Source organism: Castor canadensis, chromosome 7, assembly GCF_047511655.1.
Source record: "Castor canadensis chromosome 7, mCasCan1.hap1v2, whole genome shotgun sequence".
In the NCBI taxonomy this organism is placed as follows: Eukaryota; Metazoa; Chordata; class Mammalia; order Rodentia; family Castoridae; genus Castor; species Castor canadensis.
Genome location: NC_133392.1, coordinates 9295544 through 9316802, shown reverse-complemented (window position 1 = coordinate 9316802; position 21259 = coordinate 9295544). Strand labels below are relative to the sequence as shown.

General features: G+C 43.5%; 1 protein-coding gene across 1 annotated transcript in view; it reads left to right on the top strand.

Annotated features, from left to right (window-relative positions):
* The window catches only part of LOC109691646 (scavenger receptor cysteine-rich domain-containing protein DMBT1), a 68832-nt gene that overhangs the window by 41296 nt on the left and 6277 nt on the right, over positions 1 to 21259 (top strand). The window contains exons 21-26 of the mRNA XM_074077988.1: positions 979 to 1293; positions 2831 to 3145; positions 4317 to 4346; positions 13780 to 14097; positions 15295 to 15470; positions 17854 to 18236. Coding sequence (XP_073934089.1) covers positions 979 to 1293; positions 2831 to 3145; positions 4317 to 4346; positions 13780 to 14097; positions 15295 to 15470; positions 17854 to 18236 — 1537 coding nt within the window. The remainder of the gene's footprint in view (positions 1 to 978; positions 1294 to 2830; positions 3146 to 4316; positions 4347 to 13779; positions 14098 to 15294; positions 15471 to 17853; positions 18237 to 21259) is intronic.

Sequence of the window (21259 nt, the reverse complement as noted above, 5' to 3'; positions counted from 1 at the left end):
CTTACAGGTGGCTATTTTTCTTTTTTATGCCTATAGTTTCTCCGTCTCCTGGGGGGCATCCATATGTTTTCCAACCTATAGGTACTTTTCCCATTCTTACATTGTGTGACTGTTTTTCTGAGTCTGGGGGCCCTCCATTTGTGACCAAAAAACTGTAGCGAATGTTATTTCTGTGACCCTGGTGCTGTATGGAAAAGAAGCCAGGCTCAGGAGAAGCAAGCTGGTAATGTGGTGAGTTCTGCTAGTGTGGGGGTCTTTTCAAGGACAGAGCCAACTCCCCACTCTTCTCAGCCACAGTACCCAAGGGCCAGTTAGAAACCTGGCTGCACATTGTGTTCTGTAGAGCCTCCAAAAGGGGACCCACAAACCAGCCAGTCTTGGGAAGTCAACTTCATTTTCTTTGGGCTCAAAGGGCATTTTACTTGACCAGGTTCCTTACTTTCTTGCCACAGCAGCACCATGCATTCCTCTGTTGGATTTCCCACCCCTTCCCCATTATCCCCAATAAATACTTTACAATATTCCAAATAGGAATGAACCAAAGATCATTTTGTTCTGAGGATCTCAACACGTTCTTCAACAGACCTGGGTTAGAAATGCAGAGTCCAAACTCCAAACATTTGGCTGTGTTGTTTTGAATTTTTAGAAAAACGACATGAAAAATAATACTTCAAACAGAGTAAAAGCAGAATGTTATTTTTCAGTGTCGTTCACAAAGCCTGCACTGGTCTGCATTCCCACAATGAAACTGCCCAGCGCAGAGACCCTTGTAAGGGCTGCACCAAATTTCAGGTTCAAAAACAGTCGTACTGTTCTCTACATACACAAGGCTCCCACATTAGCATAGCCCTATCTGGACTGGAGTCTGCTATCCCAACAGCAGACTGCATGCCTGGAAGAATTCTCCAGCTAGAAGCACTGTCTCCTTTGAGCCCTGAAGGAGCCTTCTCACGCTGACTTGTGTCTTGGCTCCTGCAGATCTGCCAGTGGTGAGGCTGGCCAATGGGAGAAGCCAGTGCGAGGGCCGCGTGGAGATCCACCACAACGGCACCTGGGGATCAGTATGCGACAACCTCTGGGACCTGCCTGCTGCCCAGGTGGTGTGCCAGCAGCTGGGCTGTGGGACAGCCCTGGCAGCCCCCCGGGGAAGTCTGTTCGGCGATGGCTCGGGCCCCATCTTTTTAGATGATGTGAGGTGTATGGGCAATGAGACCAACTTGGGGCAGTGCCACCACCTTGGCTTGTCTGTGCATAACTGTGGACACCGTGAGGATGCTGGAGTCGTCTGCTCAGGTAACTGAACTCTGTCAATTCTGTGTTTCCCTTCCAAACAGCACAGCCGTGCCTACCAGGCAGGCCAACTCTGAATGGCATGGGGTCCATGGGGTGAACAACTTGTCTTGCTTTGCCTGGAGCTGTCCTGGCTTTAGCATTGAAACTCCCACATCCCAGGAGCCCCCATGCATTGGTCACTCTAGTGTCAGGAAAGGAAGGTCTCCTGCCCAACATCTCAGCTTGTTCCTGACCTTAAGAGAAAAAAAATTATACCTAGAACAGATGCTAACTTCTAGAATGGTTTTCCTATATATGTCAACCTCATAAATTTCTCATGAATATATTTCCAAAGAAAGCTATATCATATGAATAATCTCCTGATTGCTGATTGACTGAGACTCTCTTACCACAAGGAGTAATTTTAGGCAACCATTCAAAAAAGTTCAACAAAAATGTCAAACCCCTGTTTTATTACCTTTTGTTACTAATTATTTCCAAACAACTGCTCCACTGCCCAGCACCACCTCTACCTCCTCAGAGGGAGGGGCAGAGATGAAATTCCAAGATGGGGTGAAGATGAGGAAAGGACTTTTCTACTCCCCTCTGTCAGTTTGTTTCGTTTAATCTGAAGATTTACTGTTTGTTTCATGGTGTCTAGGGATAACCCTGAGTTAAAATGGCATCCAATGTTCATTGTCCTATTTTGTAGCCTTAATTCCCTGAGTAATGCCCAAGACAATACCTTGTAAGATTTGGAAACACACTTACACTGAGTGCCAGTAAGTTGGAGTCTTGCCAGGCAGGGGAAGGCAGCTCAGACACACTATCTAGATGGCTGGATCTCTGAACATGCTGGCCTGCTATGACCACATTGTGCGGACTGACCTGCCAGACCTCTCAGATCAGGACTCAGCACCCACTCACCTTGTGGCATCTTTTCAGTGTTCACCTCCAGTAACCAGCATGTCTGGGGTTTTCTCTTTCAGCTGTTGAAGTTTCCCCAGCAGAAACAGCTCCCACAGTTGGTAAGCCTCCCCTTGTTTCTCTTGAAGCTTACTGGATTAACACCCTGAGGTTATAGCTGGTGATGCCAGAGCCTACCTAGATCCACACTTCCTTGGGACTGGGAAAATAGAGCTAAAACAGAAATGGAGGCTATGAGTAGGGCTCACTGCTACTTCTCTACTCTCTGGGTCTTCTAAGGTGTTTTTGACTTTGAACTTGGTCAACTGTCAAGCTTGGCCTAAAGGAAATAATGAAAACTTGAGTTTGGTCTATGCCAGTGCTGTTTCTTATCAGTTTGATTGCTTGGCTCCAAAATAAACATTTATCTTTACCAAATTTCCAATCCTAAGATGGGAATGAAATATCAGAAATCAAAAACAGCCTGGAAGAAACCAGTCATTGCATTCATAAGCACTCATTTGACTTAGTTCTGTGAGGCATAGAAGCAGGAAGCAAGACCCTATGGCTCTGGAATTCTGGGTGCATTATATTAAGAACTAAAAAAAATCCAATATAAGTTGCCTGCCACTAACCTCTGAGTATTCCCCAGACCTGCCAATTGTCCGGTTGGTGGATGGGAGGAACCGGTGTGAAGGGCGTGTTGAAGTCCACCACAATGGCACATGGGGCACCGTGTGTGATGACCTCTGGAGCATCAAGGCTGCGCACGTGGTGTGCCAGCAGCTGGGCTGCGGGGAAGGCACTGGTGCACTAGGGAGCAGCCACTTTGGGGAAGGCATGGGGAGCATCTTCCTGGACGATGTGCAGTGCCGGGGCAACGAGACCTCGCTAGGCCAGTGCTGCCACCGGGGCCTGTCTGTCCACAACTGTGGCCACCATGAAGATGCTGGGGTCATCTGCTCAGGTACTCACTCCCAGCTTTCTCCAGAGGCGAAGGACATGGAAATTGACATGAGGGAAGTTTGGGTCCCATTGGGATCTCAAGATCTTGAGACTCATGGGAGCATCAGATATTTAATAAGTACAGTACAATAACCTCACAGCCTTCCCTGACCTCGGTTCCAGGAGGCCTACCATTCTTAGCCTCCCTTTATGTGCTGATCACCTCCTTCTTGACCCAACGTCCATGAGTTCACCATAGAGCCCTCAGGCTCTGCTGTCTTTAAGGACTGACCAGAGACCATCTGTCCACCACTTACTGGGGTAATGCAATTTCCTAGATTTTGTCTTTAAATTGCTTTTTTTTGAGCTTTAAAGCTGACTTTGTAGTGTTGCTCTTGGGAATTCCTCTCACCTATTTCCACACTATTTCCTTTTGGCCTCTGATTTGAGATTTTTTTCTTCTTTTTTTCCTTTATATTTAATTCAGCACAGTTTGTGCATTACCTGTCTCTCCTTTCTTTTTCCAAAAAAGTGGAATAGAAAAAGGAAATCAGAGGAAATGAAAATATCCAGTGCCCAGCATATTCATCTGTTTATTTAACATATGTTAACATACGAACTTTCTGTGTGTCAAGCACAAGTGTAGGTACTGGTGAGCAGCACTGAACACAACAGCATAGGCTCCTGCATTCAGTAGGAGGTTGGAGTCACCTTTGCAGTTCAGCTGTGAGAGACCATGAAATGATGTAAATAAATTCTGAATCGGGGGTCTTAATGCTTGAGGGTCATAATGTTTTATTATATTAAGGAACCACTTTCCTTTACTGTCCAGACAACTTGGTAATGTGTTAGAAACTTAGTTTGGTAAAAATGAGAAATCAGTGATAGAAATCTAAGGTCAAATGAGAAAGGGTTCTGGTATGCTGCCACTCTAGAAAATTCTTCTCTTTTATTGCATTAATGAAATAGCCTTTCTGATCCTTCCAGGGAAGTTACATTGTTCCCACACCAGTGAAAGTTTTTCACTGTCTGTCTTCATGCACCCTGTCTCCATTTTAGTCTCAGCTTAGAAACCTTTCTTCTTGTTAGTTTTGCATTTCAGAAGTTGTTTTATCTAATTTAAATGTAGGTGAGGTATCAAATTTTTAAACAAAAAAGTATCTTCTCAGTTCCTGTTTGTTTTATAATTTCAGGATCAGCTACGGAAGTGACTACTTCACCAGGTAATTTTTATTTTCCTTCTTGCTTTTTATAAATTAGATACATAGAGACAGCCTTTCATGTGATTATACTTGTAGTTTATACCTCCTATGAAACTAAATACCATTGTGAGGTGTTTCTCTATCCATTGAGTGATGCAGTAAATTGAACAGATGACACGCCTTCTGTAGGAGGGATACAGCATATCCACTTCGTTCCTCCTTCTTCGGTGCAATAGCTGGTCTCTGAATCAAGTTTGAGTGACTCACATTCTTACCAGTGTCCACACGTGGGATTTTCAGTCAGCTTTTTTTGTTGTTTTTATTTTCAATCATTACAGGACTTCAGACATCTCAATCAAAACTCTAATCTACAGTCTCAGAAATAAAGGAGTACGACATCTCCCAAGTGTGTTTCACAGCGCAGGAAACTAATCCAGTGATAAGGATTTGCATGGCTAGATAAATTGAGGACAACCATATCCCTATCTTGAAGATTCACAGTCTGTTAGCACATGAAAATCTCTGGCAAGTCCTGCAGTAAGCGATCTTTTCCAAATTTGGTTTAAGCCAACTTTGTTCAAACTTCTTTGATCACCTTTTGAGTGGATTCAAGATTCAGCAGGATTCAGAACCAGAGAACCTGGGATTAAGTTCTGACTCCAGCAGTAGCCACCTGGATTATGGTCCATAATCCCCTTATCTCACAAAGCTGCCATTTCTTCATCTGGATAGCAGAAGAATAAAGACAGTCACCTCAAAGCTATGTTCAAGGGACCAAGTAGCTGACACTTGTGTAGGACACTGCTGAGAGCTTCACAATCACACTCCTTAAGGATGTGTGAGCCGCTGCCCACAGATACCTGGTTGGCTCTGTATAAGCAGCCTGTGTGTCCCTTTGTAAACTTCCTTCTTCTGGACACTTGGGGGTATCTTAGGGTTCAAGTTGATCACCATACAGCTACATAAACTGGAGAAATCCCACTTCGATGGAAGGCAGCTCAACTCAACCTTTCTCAACTCTAAGCAGTTATGAAAGTGTTCTGTGGTCCATATTTCCAAAACACCAGCCCTCTGCCAACCTTAGTGGAGACCAACCTGTAACGAAAATCAGACAATGAAATGTGCTTCTTTTCTTGTGGTTGGATCTGTGAGAATTGCCTCCCAAGTCTTCTAAGCAAGGACAAGTTAGATATGGCACCATACCAGTGTGACATTTTTCCAAGAGTTGTAAGAAACCTTAGAGATTGCTCAGGCCAGAAGTCACACACAAATGGGCAGCCCAGGGCCAGTTTTGACCCGCCAATGAGTTTAGATTCAGACAACCCAATCTGACCTATGCATGTTTAAGTTATCTTTAACCCCACTTTTAAAGCCGGAAGAATCCAGATTTCCAGCTTGTGTATGCATGTGTGTGTGTATGTGTGTTGTGGGGATCAAACCCAAGACTTCGTGGATCCTAGGCATGTGTTCTGCCATTGAGATACATCCTTTGCTCAAAATTTCCTGCTTTGATTGAAAAATCTGAAAATGGTCAGCAGTAGCACAAATTCTATCATCCCAGCAGTTGGCTGGGGCTGAGCAGGGAGGGGCTTTATATGGGCTTTTCCATTTCCTCCTGGCCCATGCCATTTTTATCCAGGCCTGTAGGCATCTCCATTTGCCTGTTTCTCAGAGTTTAACATGCACTCAACTCACTTGGAGATCTTGTTAAAATACAGATCTGGTTCATTGCATCCCAACAGTCTGAATTTCTAACAACTAGACTCTGATTGCTGGTCCATGGAGTAGCCCTTCAGTGCAGCAGCTAACGCTCAAAGACACAAAAGGACTTGCTTAAGGTCACATGCTCCATTACACAAAGACTAGTGACTAAAACCCAGCCAGGACTTTTGGATTCCAGTCACATCCCTTATTATTCATTTCCTTTTACTTAATAGAGACTAGAACAATCAAACAAGAACAAAGCATAATTAAATGTATTAGAGCACATTTTAAAATAGGGTCATGTTTTTAAAAAGTTATTTACCAATGAACTTAATTGACAAGGATGGTGTTTAATTATAATTTTCTTAACTTCGCTTGTTTTGACAGCTCCTACCTCAATTTTAGCCACAGATTTCATTCTTACAACTGGTAAGAAATTTTCTGTTCATTTGTCCTCTTACTACCTATCTCAGGGATATTTCTGTGCTGAATTCTACCAAGATAGTACAAGCTACATTCTTATTTGGGAGTCATTTGCCTGAATTAGTCCTGTGGAAAATAGATTCCAAAAATAGTCAAAGGAGGGATCTCTGAAGTCAAGTTGAGACCACCAATATTCATGTTCAAGTGTTTAAATATACATGGAGGCATTCCAGAGAGGCTCTCAGAGATTGCCCTTCTTACTTTGTACACACATGTAGCATTGCTTGTTTGACCTCCCTACTGACTGTATTTTAGGGGATAATATAGGTTGGAAATGGTGTGCAAGGGGCAGAACAAGATACATCTGATAGTGGAGCCATATCAGCAATAGTAGAAAATGCTAGCAGATGCTCTGATAGCCACAAAGGCTCAGAAAAACATGATTCAGGGTCACCAGACTTTCCAAATAACAATATGTAACGAAAATGCCCACTTACCTCCCTGTCCTTTGAGATACCGCTATATCATATTCCAACATAAACAATGATATTCTTCCTAATGAATCTCAATGGTGAAGGTTAAAAAATGATCAGAACCTTTTGTTTAAAAGAACAGGAAGCAGGCTTTGTTTCGTGAAAGATTTCATTTATAATATCACAGTGAGTGTGTTTTATAATTTTGATAATTAAACTCTTTTTGGAAAGACAGGAAATAACTAGTCTTCATATTAGAATTTTTCCAAAACATAGACTGGTCTATGAGAACATAGCAAAGGTAAAATTGAGTGTTACAAGAAAATGAATAGAAGCATTCTGATCAATTGACTAGCATTCCTGCTTGTATTTCATTTTCAGGCCTAACTTCTACTTCAGAAGAAGTAACTCCTTCACCTGGTAATGCACCTGGTAATGTTGTACTCTGAATATGTACAACAGCAGGGTAGTCTTCATGCCCCTGGGGCCCAAAGGAGGACAAGCCTAGAGGTGGTATAGTATCAGATTGTCATTGTCTTTCAGCGGAGCACCTAGTCCAGGCCAGACCTTGTGCCAGGCATAAAGAGGATACGTCTTTGGCCAAGTCAGATCACCAGTCCAAGGTTCTCATACCATCACGAGTCTCTCCTTCTTAGAGCTTGTCACCACTGAGCTGTACATTTACTCATTGAACATTTTATTTGGCCTGTCTTTCCCACATGGTGGTCTTTGTGAGGACAGGAACCATAGGCAGTTTTGTTGACTGTTTCACTCCAGCACCAGCCCACTGGCTGGTATAGAGGAATGGGCAATCAAAATGTATCAGTTTTATAAAGGAAAGCCAGGTTTCTGTGCTTTAGGGTCAGAGAGAAGAAAGCAAAGTAATGATAAAGGCATTTGGTAGGTTTTGACCAACTGCCTCTTCTTATTTCTAGAATCTTTGGATGTTACTGTAACCACTTCAACGGGTAATTTAAATGTTCTTTTGGGTTCCATTTTACTAATTTTCAGTGAATTCATTAATTAACCATTTATGTCTTGGACAAATTCTCTGATTATTTAGTAAATTTTTTGAGTTTTTAAGATGTGTTTGTATTGGTCTGACTCATATAGGCCAATCTCTTGATCCCCTGGTGTGAAGGACTTCTGGGTGGTCCAGCAAAATGTATAGCCCAGAGGAAACATTTGTTCAGCCTGGTTAAGCCAAGTCTATGAAAACATACACTTAATCAACTGGGGTTCTAACACAATTCTTTACTCAAATGTGGAGGGAGTTTCTCCTGGAGATCAGTCACTGAGTGGTGCTCTCAAAATAGGGAAACATCAAGCCATAGCTTTCAGTAATCCTTTCACCATCATTCAGTGAGGATGACCATGTGCCAGATCTGCACCAAGGCAATGAGGATGCAGAGTTAACTAAGATAACAAGAAACTCACTTCTTGTGTAATAGATTTTGAGTGTTGCCAGTGGAATTATCTGATGTTCCTAACATGACTTTAGGATCAAATTTTGCAAATAGAATGTGAAGGTGTTTTTTTGGTGTGGGGAAAAGGTGCAATAGAGAGTATTCCCCCCACTCTAGGTGCTATAGCAAATGAGAGATAGAATATCACTCTCAGCACCAAAATATGGCTTTTATTACTGATAAAGTATCAGTGAGGGTTTGGAGGAACACTTAGTATAAAAGACAAATGGACCTGCCCTCCCTCCCCACCCTGAGCCCATCTAGAGAAAGTTCCAACCATAGAGTTGACTCTTTCCTGAGTCACTGCCTCCCACACATTTGAAAAGAGAAAGAACACTGGGAAAAACTAGTCCCTACACAGAACTTTTCTTATATTAGTTCCATATGGTTGAGAAACAGGTAATCTCCACCTCCATGTGAAGAAGGAAAGGATGGGTCACAGGAATGGAGACCCAAGGAGATAGGGGGGAATGGCTTGAGAACCTGGAAGCAGCCTGCCACACTAGTGTCTGGAAAGCAAGAAGACAAGCCTGTCTAGTTGTGCTGATCTATGGCACCAACAAAACACCTCCTGTATCTTTTAGAAGATGCATGTCTGACATAACTGTAATGGCTGCCTTCTCTTTTTTGTTCATCTGCAGCTTCACTCTCAGCTGCTGTGACCTCCACATCAGGTACAACTCAGTTTGCTAATTTCTTAAGTGCATCTTGGAATTTCATTTATGGAAGTTGGCTGTTTCATACTTTGTCCCCAGTATAGCATTGGTAAAAATAGAAATATGGTTGTGTCCTCCACTGGTATTTAAGTCTCTTCTTTTCTTTGTGCACAGACATTTCTTCAACCTCAGAAGAAGCAACCTCTCCAACTGGTAAAGTCTCTCCTTGTGCGCTGTTTAAACTAATGAAATGAGCTTCTGTTTGTCATGTTATATTTAGAAAATGAGCCTATTTAAATGATCATATTGGCCACAAAGTAAAGATCAATGAGCAGACGTGCCCAGTATCATTCTACTCATTTCTTTTTGTGATGCTGGGGATCAAACCCAGGGCCTTGCACATGCTAGGCAAGCAGTCTACCACTGAGCTACACATTTGCAGATACCTCCAACTCTTCTACTCATTTTTAAGTATGCTATTCTCTCATTTATACACAGATGCATCTTCAACCTCAGCAGAAGAGGACAGTCCCTCTGGTAATGTTTTCTGCCTGTGTTTGTTAAGTAAAATATGATCAACTTTTCATCTTTGTATTTGGAGAATAAACCCAAGTTCTGTATACTTTGTCTATGGTATAAGCCCGAATGGATTCAGAAAGCCCAGCATTCTTTTCACAGAGATGAAGCTCACATTCCCTTCACTCAGCCATACTCCTCTGTTGAGGAGTGGCCCCTCAATATAGGTGCCTTCTGCCAGTTGCCCTGGTCTTGATCAGATATGTCTTCTGAGGGAGGGCAGGGCTGGGGATCCACACCTCACCTGCTTGGCTATGTGTGTTGTCTCAGGTCATGCTTTGACCCAGGCAGCACACCAGGACACACACACACACACACACACACACAGAGGAGAGAACTACTGTACCATGTTACTCTACTTGTTTGCTCTTGTTTTCCACTACACTGTTGCTCCAACCAAATCATTCTTCTCCATTTGCAGATACAACACCCACTTCAGATGAAGCACCTTCTTCACCAGGTACACCCTCTGGTCTTTACAGTCCCTGGAGCTATTTTCTGAGTGCCCCCAGCCTAACAAGAATTAACAGGCCCAAAAGAAAACTTCCTGTTTTCCCAGGAAAGGTCAGAAGAAGCCAGCCAACTTCCCCAGAGGATTTCAGGCCACTCCCCCACCACTAATTATGAAACTGAACACAGTGAAGGCAGATGCTGGGGACAGGATGAACAGGATAAAGGAACCTCAAATGTAGTCCCTACAGGAGAACAAAGAGATGATCTAGGCCAGAGATTCTCAAGTATTAACATGCTCATGAACGCACATGTTCCTGGAGAACATGTCAAATATGGATGCACTGGCTCTGGGTGGAGCCTGAACTCACCATTTATAACGGGCTCACAGGTGACGCCAGTGCTGCTGGTCATGGGTCCCAATGGAAGATTAAAGACCTGAACCACCCTTGTCTGGGGGGAAATGAGGCCCAGAAAAGAAAGACATTTGCCTATGGTCACAGAGCTAGGGAAACACAAAACCGGGTATAGCAATTCCCATCCAAGATCCTTTTAGCTCTCAGGCTTTGCTGGTGAATCCACTGGTGTAATTCCTCCCAGTCCCTTTAACAGTGAAGTCTTCAATAACAAGGCTCTGCTTTCTTCTACTTCACTTCTTTTCTTTCTTTTTCTAAATGTACTAGGGTAAAACTCAATGAAACCAAAGTTTAGTCATCTCTTTTCACCTACATCCTTCTTTTCTTCCTTTGCTCCCTCTTTCCCTCTCTCCATTTTTTTCTCTCCCTACCTCCATCCCTCATTTCCTCACTTTCTTCCTTCTCTCTGCCTTCCACCATGAATCCATTTTTTGCCAGAAGATTCATTTATTTGTAATTCTTACTTGATCTTAACATCACACAAGGCGAACTTTTCTTTGTAGACCTTGTTGATCGTCACTGGGTACTTTTTACACAGATTAGGTGGCACTCATATGTTTTACTTCCTTTATAAAAGCATAACAGCCCAAATCACTTCCTGTTTTTGCAGAAAGTGCTTCTTGAAGTGTGAAGACAGGTGTGGTGGCCATAAACCCTTACCTTCTTTCCTCATCTCTGCTTCACCACCCTGAGCCCAGGATATATGCAACTCTCACATTTTATGCTCCTGAAAGCAGAGAAATTAAAAGAATATGTGTTTTGAGTGAAGTGTGGATGACCTGGTTGGCATGCCATACAATCCGTCTGAGTCTCCATTTCTTCACCTGTAACATAGTGACAATATTTACCTGGATTAGGCTTTGTAAAGATTAGAGATGTCAATTACCTGATGCACTGCAGCTGTTTAAATCTTGATCATCTTGGAAAATGCCAATTTGTCATGCACCATTTCATGCCTGCAAGTGCTTATCGACGAAATAAATGCATAGCTCTTATGAAAGAGACTTGTTCTCACAAGCTTTTAGTCTACAGTGTAAAATTTCAGTGAAGCCAAATTTTAATGGTTTTTTTTCACTATTTTTTTTTTGGCAGCCACAGATCCAAATTGGACAAAAGTGACACCATTACCTGGTAATGATCACATGCTGTTGCTAGATTAAAGCTTAGTTCTATCATTTATACCACCATATTTTTATCATGAAGTCTTGCTAATTTTCCTACCTGGCTTCCCTCTACATAGTGTAATGTAGAATTATTATGCCTCTCTTCTAAAAATATGTCTGAGAAGTCTGACTTCACTTTTCTTCAATTCATTTTCAGTCCTATAAAATATTTCTTATAAAATCTGATCATGTTTTATTCTTTCTCTCAAAACAATATATTTATGAAACTTCTATTACAACTACTTAACAAATTCTTTTATTTCTGTAGAATAAATAGGATATAACACCACTTGTTACATTTTGATGCCAAGAAAATAAAACTTAATGGGTAGTATTTCTGCACTCAAACCAAAGTAAAAACTTAAAAAAAAAATCATTGGTGTCTAAATATTTGGTTCTTCATCTTTGAACAGAAATACATGACTTTGAGGGTATTCATTTTAAAGCTTTTATTATTTTTCTTACAGTTACAATTTCAGTTGATGAAGAAATGGTCCCTTTGCCTGGTAATTTTTGTTTGTTTCTAATTACTGAAATGATCTATTAATAAATATTATTGAGATGAGATGTCATTTTCATTTAAATTTCCTATTCCTTACAGAAAAAAATTATGGGCTTATAAGTATATAGGTGAAGAGAAACACAGTCTGTGGGCTGGAAATCACCCAAAATTTACATCCCAACATGTCACTCAGAAGCCATTTACCTGTATTCAGAGTTCATGCTTTTTCTTCTTCTCTTCCTTTTCTTTTTCTTCCTCCTCCTTTTTCTTATTCCTTTTTGGCAGTGCTGGGCATCAAACCCAGGGCCTTGTAAATATCACATTTTTTTCCCAGTGCTGAGGATTGAACCCAAGGCTTCATGCATGTCAGCAAGACCTCTACTACTGAGTTACACTTTCCCCCCATGTTCATAGTTCATGCAAGCACAGTTACCTTGCTTCCAATATTGCAGCCCAGTTAAGGCCAAGAGATAGTAGTCATCCTAGACCAGCAGGCTGCAAATCAGAGAAGCCAATGCCAGTGAGTTTATTAACATTCCCTAAGCCTCTTTCATGTGCCAAACAGTGCAGGAAACTGAAAGGTACACTCACTACAGACCAACTAATATGAAGAAAAATCATTTTACACATGTCTGTGGGATTGGCACTGTCAACACAACACAATCACACGTGCCATAAAGATGGTTTGCTCAACCACAGGCAGTGGTACCCTACGATTATGTTGCTCACTAAACTGCAGCCATCTCCTTTGTAGCACACGCTACAATGTGGCACAATGAAACTGTCTAGTGACACATTTCTCAGGAGGTATCCCCGTTGTTAAGAAACACATGACTGTATGGGTTTTACTTCTTACTGTCTTTACTTTCAAAACTGGCTCTCATGAAGCATTAATTATATGCAAGAGATTGCATATATCTATGAGTTTGGTCTAATGTATGCAACTCGGTAACCACAACCTCTCAAAATGCAAGCCCTTCCCATCACCCAAGAAAGTTCCCCCATGCCCCCTTGCAGTAATTCTCTCATCCTCCCCTATAGTTTAGATGTGCTTTTTCTAGAATTCCAGAAAAATGAAATTAAATAATACATACCCTTTGTATCTGACTTCTTTTACTTAAGTAACTTTTGAGACTTGTCCATGTGCTCCCATGAATTAGTGACTATGCTCCTTTTATTGCTTAGCCATATTCCACTGTGTGCATATACCATAATTTATCCACTGTGTGGATGGGCCTTTGAGTTGTTTCCAGCTTGGGGCTCTTGTGGGGAATCCTGCCTGCCCTCATCTTTCTGTGGACTTAGGTTTTCATGTATCTTGAGTGCATGGTGTGGAGTGGAACAGACAGGTTATCTGATGGCTTTTATAGTTAAAATATTCCTCTTATTCATCAAGAGTAAAAAGTAATTTCATAAGACATATTTTGATGAGTCACTTAGAGCAGGAGAGAGAGAGGGGAGGGGGAAAGAGGAAGGGGGAGAGAAAGAGAGAGAGAGAACAGTAAAACTGGGAATGAAACTCATTCCAGTCTTAGTCTTCCTATTACAAATGGCAAGTGACACCCTGAGATGGTGATGATGTCCATGGTGACTGTGGACTTCTGACGACTGCTCTTGCCCCGCAGACCCGCCGCTGCGCCTGGTGGGCGGGAGGAGCCGCTGCGAGGGCCGGCTGGAGGTGCGGCACCAGGGCGCTTGGGGCACGGTGTGCGACGACCTCTGGAACATCAGGAACGCCCGCGTCGTGTGTCGCCTGCTGGGCTGCGGCCGCGCGCTGGGCGCCCCGGGTCGCAGTCGCTTCGGCCCAGGCTCAGGGCCCATCCTGCTGGACGACGTGCGCTGCACCGGCGCGGAAGACGCGCTGGAGCGCTGCGCTCATGCGGGCTGGGCGCGACACAACTGTCGCCCCCACCACGAGGAGGATGCGGGCGTGATCTGCGCAGGTACCAGGTTCCCCCGCACACGGTTCCAGGTCCCTGGGGATGTCCCGAGGCTTCTCCCCAGCGCCTCCTCTGTTCTGTCTGTTTGCAGTTCCTGCCATGTCAGAGGACCCATTCTCATGACAGTCCATTTTCCATTCTTGGACTCCATGCCAACGGGACTTTCTTTCATCTAGTTCTGTGTCTGAAGGACCAGTGGTTTAGGGTCCTGAGTGTCCAAAGAGGTTATCTCTTTGGACTATGAAGTGATCAGCACTTCATGGGCTGAGCCTTGGCCCTGGGACACTGTTCTGTCTTGACTTTGAGCTGGAGAAGCCCTTGATAGCCACAAAGTCCATTTTTCTCCAGCTAGAGGTCCCAAGTGTGCTTGGAAAGCCACACCAGCCAAGATGGCAGACACGTGATGGTGTTTATAACCTTTGAAGCGCTGGTTTACTACTCTCTTGCTCCAAAAATCTCTGTGTTGATGGCATCAATATTCACAACACTATTTGACACATGCTCCACCAGAAGGCCCAGCGCCCTCCTTTCCTTTGCATGCCCTGGAATAGCCTCAGACCACTGTACTGCAGGGCTGATACCTTGTCTAGGGCTAGCTACATCATCCTCTTCATGAAACACTGACATGTGTTTTTCATCATCTCACTCCCTCCACAGGTCCAGCTGACTCTGTTGTACCCAAGGACAATGGTAAAGTCATGTTCCCTTCTGGGGTCTGAGGCTCATCAAAGCGGGAGCTAAGAGCAGATGAGTGGAGAACCAAAAATAGGTCCCACTGAGAGCTCTTGTGTTCCCATTCACTTGTGGGGTTTGGGGGTTAGGAAAGAAGACCCTTTTCACCCAGGCTCCCTCCCACTTTGTTTCCACTTTTTCCAGCTGACTGTGTTCAAGCACTGGTGTTCTCAACATGGGAATGAGCTGTTGTCCATTTAAATCCCTGGGCAAACCTCTGGCTCACGGCCCATGGGACATGTGCCATGAGTCAGGTTCCCTATGGATGTAGTCTGAGACTTCAAAGCCTTTTTGGAGAATAAAGTCAAAGGAAGTCATGTCAAGGGTGTAGATTGAAGAGAGCTGAGGCAGCCTCAGTCCAGAGCACTTCCTGTGGTGCTTTAGATAGTGAACGTACCCCCACCCTGACCTACACGTCCAGTGCACCAGCTTCTCTTTGTGAAGCTCTCCCTTCCTCCCCTTCTGCAGCCCAGCTCTCCTGCTTGCCTCACCTCTTCCAAGCTGTCATTGACCGAGGCTATCTCCGGAGACTGGGCTACTCCTCCTGGGACATTCACTTAAATGATAAGATGTGTCGCCCCCAAGTCACTGGGCGCTACCTGATCTTCAACATTCCCTATGGCCACTGTGGCACTGTCCAGCAGGTGAGAAACTGACAAAGCAGTAGTACCCTTCTGTGGATGGAGGCTGACAGGAGAGGCTTGAAAAAGTCAACCGTCTGCTAAACACCTGTATAGGGACAGAGGAAGGACACAAGCTTTGACTTCATTTCTGAATTTGGTGAAACCAAGAACAGCTTCTTAATATGTCTGGAAACTTCCTTCAGGGACTTTAGGACACAAGTTGAACATGGGATGTGCTTTAACAAATTCTCACAACATGCTTCATTTTGTTTTTGTTTTCCTTTGTCAATTTTTAAAGGCAGGTTTCATAGCCTAGACTAGCCTGGAACCCACTATGTTACCAAGGCTAGCCTTGAAATCACTATCCTCCTGCCTCTGCCTCCTTAGTGTTGGGATTACAAGCATGTGCCACCATGCCTGGCTACAATATGCTTCTTGACTGAGCATTAGGGCACACCTACCATGTGCAATCTCTGGGTATGTCTGTCTGTCTGATTGTTGTGTTTCTAACCACAGTCTGAAAAGCAAACCTTTAGGACATTTATGAGTAATGTAATATATGTGTCTATTTAGTTTTTCCTCACCACCTGCTTATTTCACAAAACAACTGCACTAAAATTAAGTACAAGAACATCAAAGAGAAGGAAGAATATAACCATGACATTCTTTTGCCCAGCATATTTAACAATGTGACATGTTTCAAGGTGTGACTCTTCTGCATCCCTGTTTAGATACCCACGAAAGCCTACTTGACACTGTTAGGGGTCATATTCATTCAAATGTGCTCCACGTGATGGTCCACTCTAACTACGTGCTTTGTTTTTTGTCTGGTAATTGTTTGGGCAGACCATGGTTGTTCCTATTCTTTTTTGCTCTAAAACTACCACATTGTGCCTCAGAGATTTCTGTCCCAGAGGCCATGCTAGAAGTCCCCCTGTGTCTTGGAGGAGAGAAGCCTCTGGACACTGTAGGCCATAGGGAGAACCCAGCAAATGTCTTCTCTGACCTTAGCCAGCCCAGTCAAAAAGACCCATATGCCATTCACAATGCTGAGGTCAGAGGTCATAACAGTTAATCAGGAGCACCCTGAGGAAAATCATTGTTATAGGAAGGAGTCAAATAAGTGAGTGACAAGATCCTAAGTCCCTGCTCCATGCACCTATGTTCAAAGAGAGGTCGATAAGCACTGAACAAAAACACAGATGATGGTCTCCTTTATAGGAAAGAGGGTAAAGAAAATCCTAAACCAAGGAATGGGGTAGGAGAGAGTGATTTGTGATGGAAAGGAAGCCATTTTGAATAGAATGTGTGTGGTGGGGGGAGGTTTAAGGAGTCAAGCCTGAATTGTAAGGTCAGGCAGCCAAGTAGAGGGGAGGAAGAGAGCTCCATACAAGGCATCAACTGGCATAGGGCCAAGGCCACCTCAAGCCTGAAGGTGGGAGAGCTAAGGAAGAGACTTAAGGCCAGAAGTCCCCAGTCAGACCAGGAGAAGGATGAGGCCATGTGGCCACGGAGTTTGGCTTTCATTCTAAACTGTGTGTTCTCACTAAGGCAAGATCACCCTCAAGAGTGAGGAGAGAGAGAGAGAGCTATTGGTTCTTAGGGGGGAAAAGCAATCGAGTCTCTCTTTATGGGTAAACTGCAATCCTTATATAGTACAGAAACAGCATATTTGTTGTATTAAAATTTCATAGTCGAGGCTGGAGAGAGAGCAAGATGACTAGGAAAGAAAACATCAACAAAGGTGTTCAAGGGGTATGATGGAAAAAGTTTGAGAATCACTGGTCTCAGCTGAGAGAGCAGTCCTTGAAGGGTTGAGACAGAAAGTCTCAGGGTCTGACCACATAAGCTGTTGTTTCATCCAGAAAATGTCCCTGGTCAGGCTGATCCTCTGTGTGTCCAACATACCACAGGAAGCAGGTTGTAGTAATAAGTGGCTCCTGCCCATTAGGCCATCAGCTCCCCCTCAGCTCCTGCAAGTTATGCTGGAGTCGAAGGAGCAAGGCTGGTAGCCAAGGTCAGAAGGTCCAGCCCTGGGGGAAACGAGCCTCAGGCCTCAAGTCAAGGGCAGGGTGAGGACCTGGGGGTAGCTGAGGGAATAGAATGCATGCAGAAATCCAAGACAGAGGGAGCTCCAGGCAGTTAGCTCATAGCTCCACAGCTTGGTCCTTGCAGGAAAGGAGGCAGGATCTCCACCTACTGAGGCCTCCTCACATGCACTCCCACATGATGTCACCCCCTCATGGAATTAAGCATCACAGAGGTCAGCCAGAGACACCTGGCCTCCAGCACACTGACAAGCTGGTGCTAAGCGGAGCTAGGAAAGCCAGGTCTCCACTCAAGAGAGGAGGTGTTATCAGGGGACTGAGAGCACTGTCCACCAACTCTCCTCTCATCCTCACAGGAGCACCTTGGCTCCCTCAGCTACTCCAACTCCATCAGAGGCCGAGTGCGAGGCCACCCTGGCCAAGTCATCGTGAGGCATAAAGTGCCCCAGGTGAAGTTCACCTGCAGAGTGGACGGCTCATCCAAAGCTGAAATCCTTCATGGGTCTGATGCCCGGACAGAGGGTGCTGACTATGATGTGTCCATTTTGTTCCTCCAAATGCCTGAGTCCCAGCATGTAGGAGGCATGGTGCCTCACTATGCTAATCAGAAGAAAGAGGTCTTCCTCCAGGCCACCCTCCAGAGCTCTGATCCCAACCTGAGGCTCTTTGTGGATACCTGTGTGGCTTCTCCAGATCCCAGTGATTTTACAACTGTCACATACGATTTGATCCGGCAAGGGTAAGGAAAACAGAAGGCCCTTCCTTGTTGACAGGACCCTTGCTGCCCTGGATCCTGCAGGCCCACCCTTCCTTTATAGCTCATGCCTCCCTTCCTTTCTAGTTTGAGAACCTTATTAGACTTCCCACTCATGGTGCAGGCCTTCTGAGCTTACCTTTAGAGGCTGATGACCTCCCCATTAGTAGTACTAGTTGAGATTTCTTCTGGTTCCTTTGGTTAATCAACTGGTTTTGCTAAGTTAGGACGTTGGCACCTTGTTTGCCATTATAGATCTTTGGTTCTCTATCAGGAGCCAAATGTTTACAACAAGGAACTGGCAACCAGATCATAAACAACTCATTACTCCCTCAGTGGCAGCTTTAGCACAGTAAGGGCCATGGCAGCCTAAAGCCCATGAAAATCATTATGGTACCTCCTTCCAAAGGAGCAGGACAGCATCAAACACAGATAGTGTGAGCCTACCATGAGGAGTGGACAGAAGTGGCCCAGAATCCCAAAGAAAGAAAGTTCCTCCCTTTCAATTCTCCTTCTGAATATATTAAGGCAAGAAGTTCAATTTGCTGATAGAATTTAACAACCAACACTTTCTTTCTGCTTGCTTTAAGTTTAATTTTTTTCTTCTTTAATTTTTAAAGGCTAAATTACTGAGTTTTAGAACTTTCTTTTCTAATATAGGCACACCATGCTATGAATTTCCATCTAAGTCCTACCTTAGCTGCGTCCACAAATTTTGATAAGTTGGATATTCATTTTCACTTACTCAAAATATTTAAAAATTTCTCTTGAGACTTCTTTGACTCATGGGTTATTCAAAAGTGTGTGTGTTGTTTACTTTTCAAACATTTGGGAATTTTCCACAAGTATTTCTTTCTTTGATTACTCATTTAAACCCATTGTTATCTGAGAGTGTTTTGTGTGAATATTATTCTTTTAATTTGTAAAGGTGTATCTTATTATTGCAAGAAGTTGCTAGCTGAGATAGGAGACTCTGAGGCAAATAGCAGGAAGCAACAATTGTGCCAGCACAGACTCACGGACTCATGTCCAAAGGCTGAGCCCTGAGAACAAAGGGGTCTCACCTTATATACCCTTGCAAGCAGGTTACAGAAGCAAAAAACAAGGCCTAATCTATATATGGTTATATTTAATTTTATTGGTTACTTTATCCTAGTGCTACGTGACTTTCCTCATGTTCAGATTTCTCAGGTTTTATCTCTCTGCTATGCCATCCCTACCTCCCTGCTACTTTCTCAGGACTCAGGACTAGTCTGCTTTTTTCTGATCCTCTGTTCCCCCCCTTTGATGCTTGGACCCACCTAGGGTCAAAGAGCATTATCTTTATTTAGGAGTTTATTTTTATAGCATTATTACATGTGTGGCCGTTTTTCTTTTATAATGGCCTTTATGATAGTTTTGATAGGCCACAGCACCAGGGGAGCCAGGCAGAGCAGTATTAAGCATGTTTTTAGAATTAGGCCCATTACCCCTATCAGGGTTTGGAATCCATCTAAGGCAGAAAACCATCCTTAAAACAGATTATTGCAATTCCATCCTCTCCAAGTCTGTACGGGGACATGGACAAGTTTTTTTATTTTGTCTGTGATCCCTTTTATAAACTTTTTTATCATTAATTTGTCAGTAGCAGTTGTTTAGGTTAAATTTTTTATAAACTTATTTTTCCTCAGAAGCAAGCAAATAGTCTAAAGCCAAGTGGTTTTGATAGCTGGCACTGGGCATCTTAGTCCTTTGTTTTGCCAGCAAATCGAGAGCTCTTGCAGTTTCATTAGTTATAATTTCAACAACAGCCTGCAGCCTGATGATGTGGTTAAGCATATATATATATAGGGGTGCAATAGCCCCAGGACCCATCTTCTGCCCAGGTGGCAGGACCATAGTACTGGATGATTCGATCAGGAGGCCATTTGTCATCTTTTTCCTAAGCCCAGTGGTCTCCCATGTTGGCTCCCTCACAAACATAGCACGAAGTGACATTCAGTGTCTGGGCTATAGACTCAGCCAGTGAGAGGAACAAGTTTTTAGCTTTGATAAAGATGGAAAATTCACTCTTCCTTCTAAAAGGAGTGAAAAACTTGGTATGAGGAACTCCCATGGGTAACAGCTACTAATTTGAGGTGCATCAGACTCTCAGGGTCAAGACCCTTTTTATCTATTTTTATATTAATTACTTTTCCCTGTGTTTAATCAGATAGCTTAAGTACAGTAAAATTTACAGAGTCACAGGTGTCACAGGTGTAATTAAGGGAAGCTTTTCTCTTGTGAAAGAGGGCTGTGTATTTTGTCCTTTATTAAACCAGATCAGTAACAATAAAAATTATGCATCCTGCTCAAAAGAGAAGGGACCAAAGAAAAACCTTTCACCATAAGACCAATCAGTGGGGGCAGTTTCTGCCAAGCTTATGGCAACAACCAGGGTGAAAACTACAGCAACAGATACAGACAAGAGATGACAGTGCAGTACAGTGAGATAACTGGTGTGAAAATCAACCCGTTTGTCCCATTGGAAAGTTGACTCCTCAAGCTTCTGCTATGTGTAGACTAGTCAGCTTCCAGAGTGACTAGAGCAGGGCTATTGCCCCTACATTCTTGGTCCCCTGTTGTCTCCAGGGAAGTGGAGTCCTGCAGAGGGAGGATGTTCGGGTTCTGGAGGGTGATCCTTTGTGGTGAAGCTGGATCAGGGATGCATTTTCACTCAAGAGAAGCTGGCTTGACTCAACTGCAGTGGAGTCAAGGAGCAATATCTGCTGCTTTAACTGTGGTGGGAGTAGTAGACAAGATGACAACAAAAGGGCCCTTCCAATGGGGTTTTAATGGGTGGACATTTTATTTATTATTTTTTTAGACAATTTTTTTAACTGAGTAGAATTACCATGGCAGCAATATATTATCAGTATATTTGTCCAAGAAAACGTGTTGTTTTAAAAAAGTTAAAACCAAGGGCTGTGGCTGGTGTGGCTCAAGTGGTAGAGCAACTGTCTAGCAAGCACAAAGCCCTGAGTTCAAAC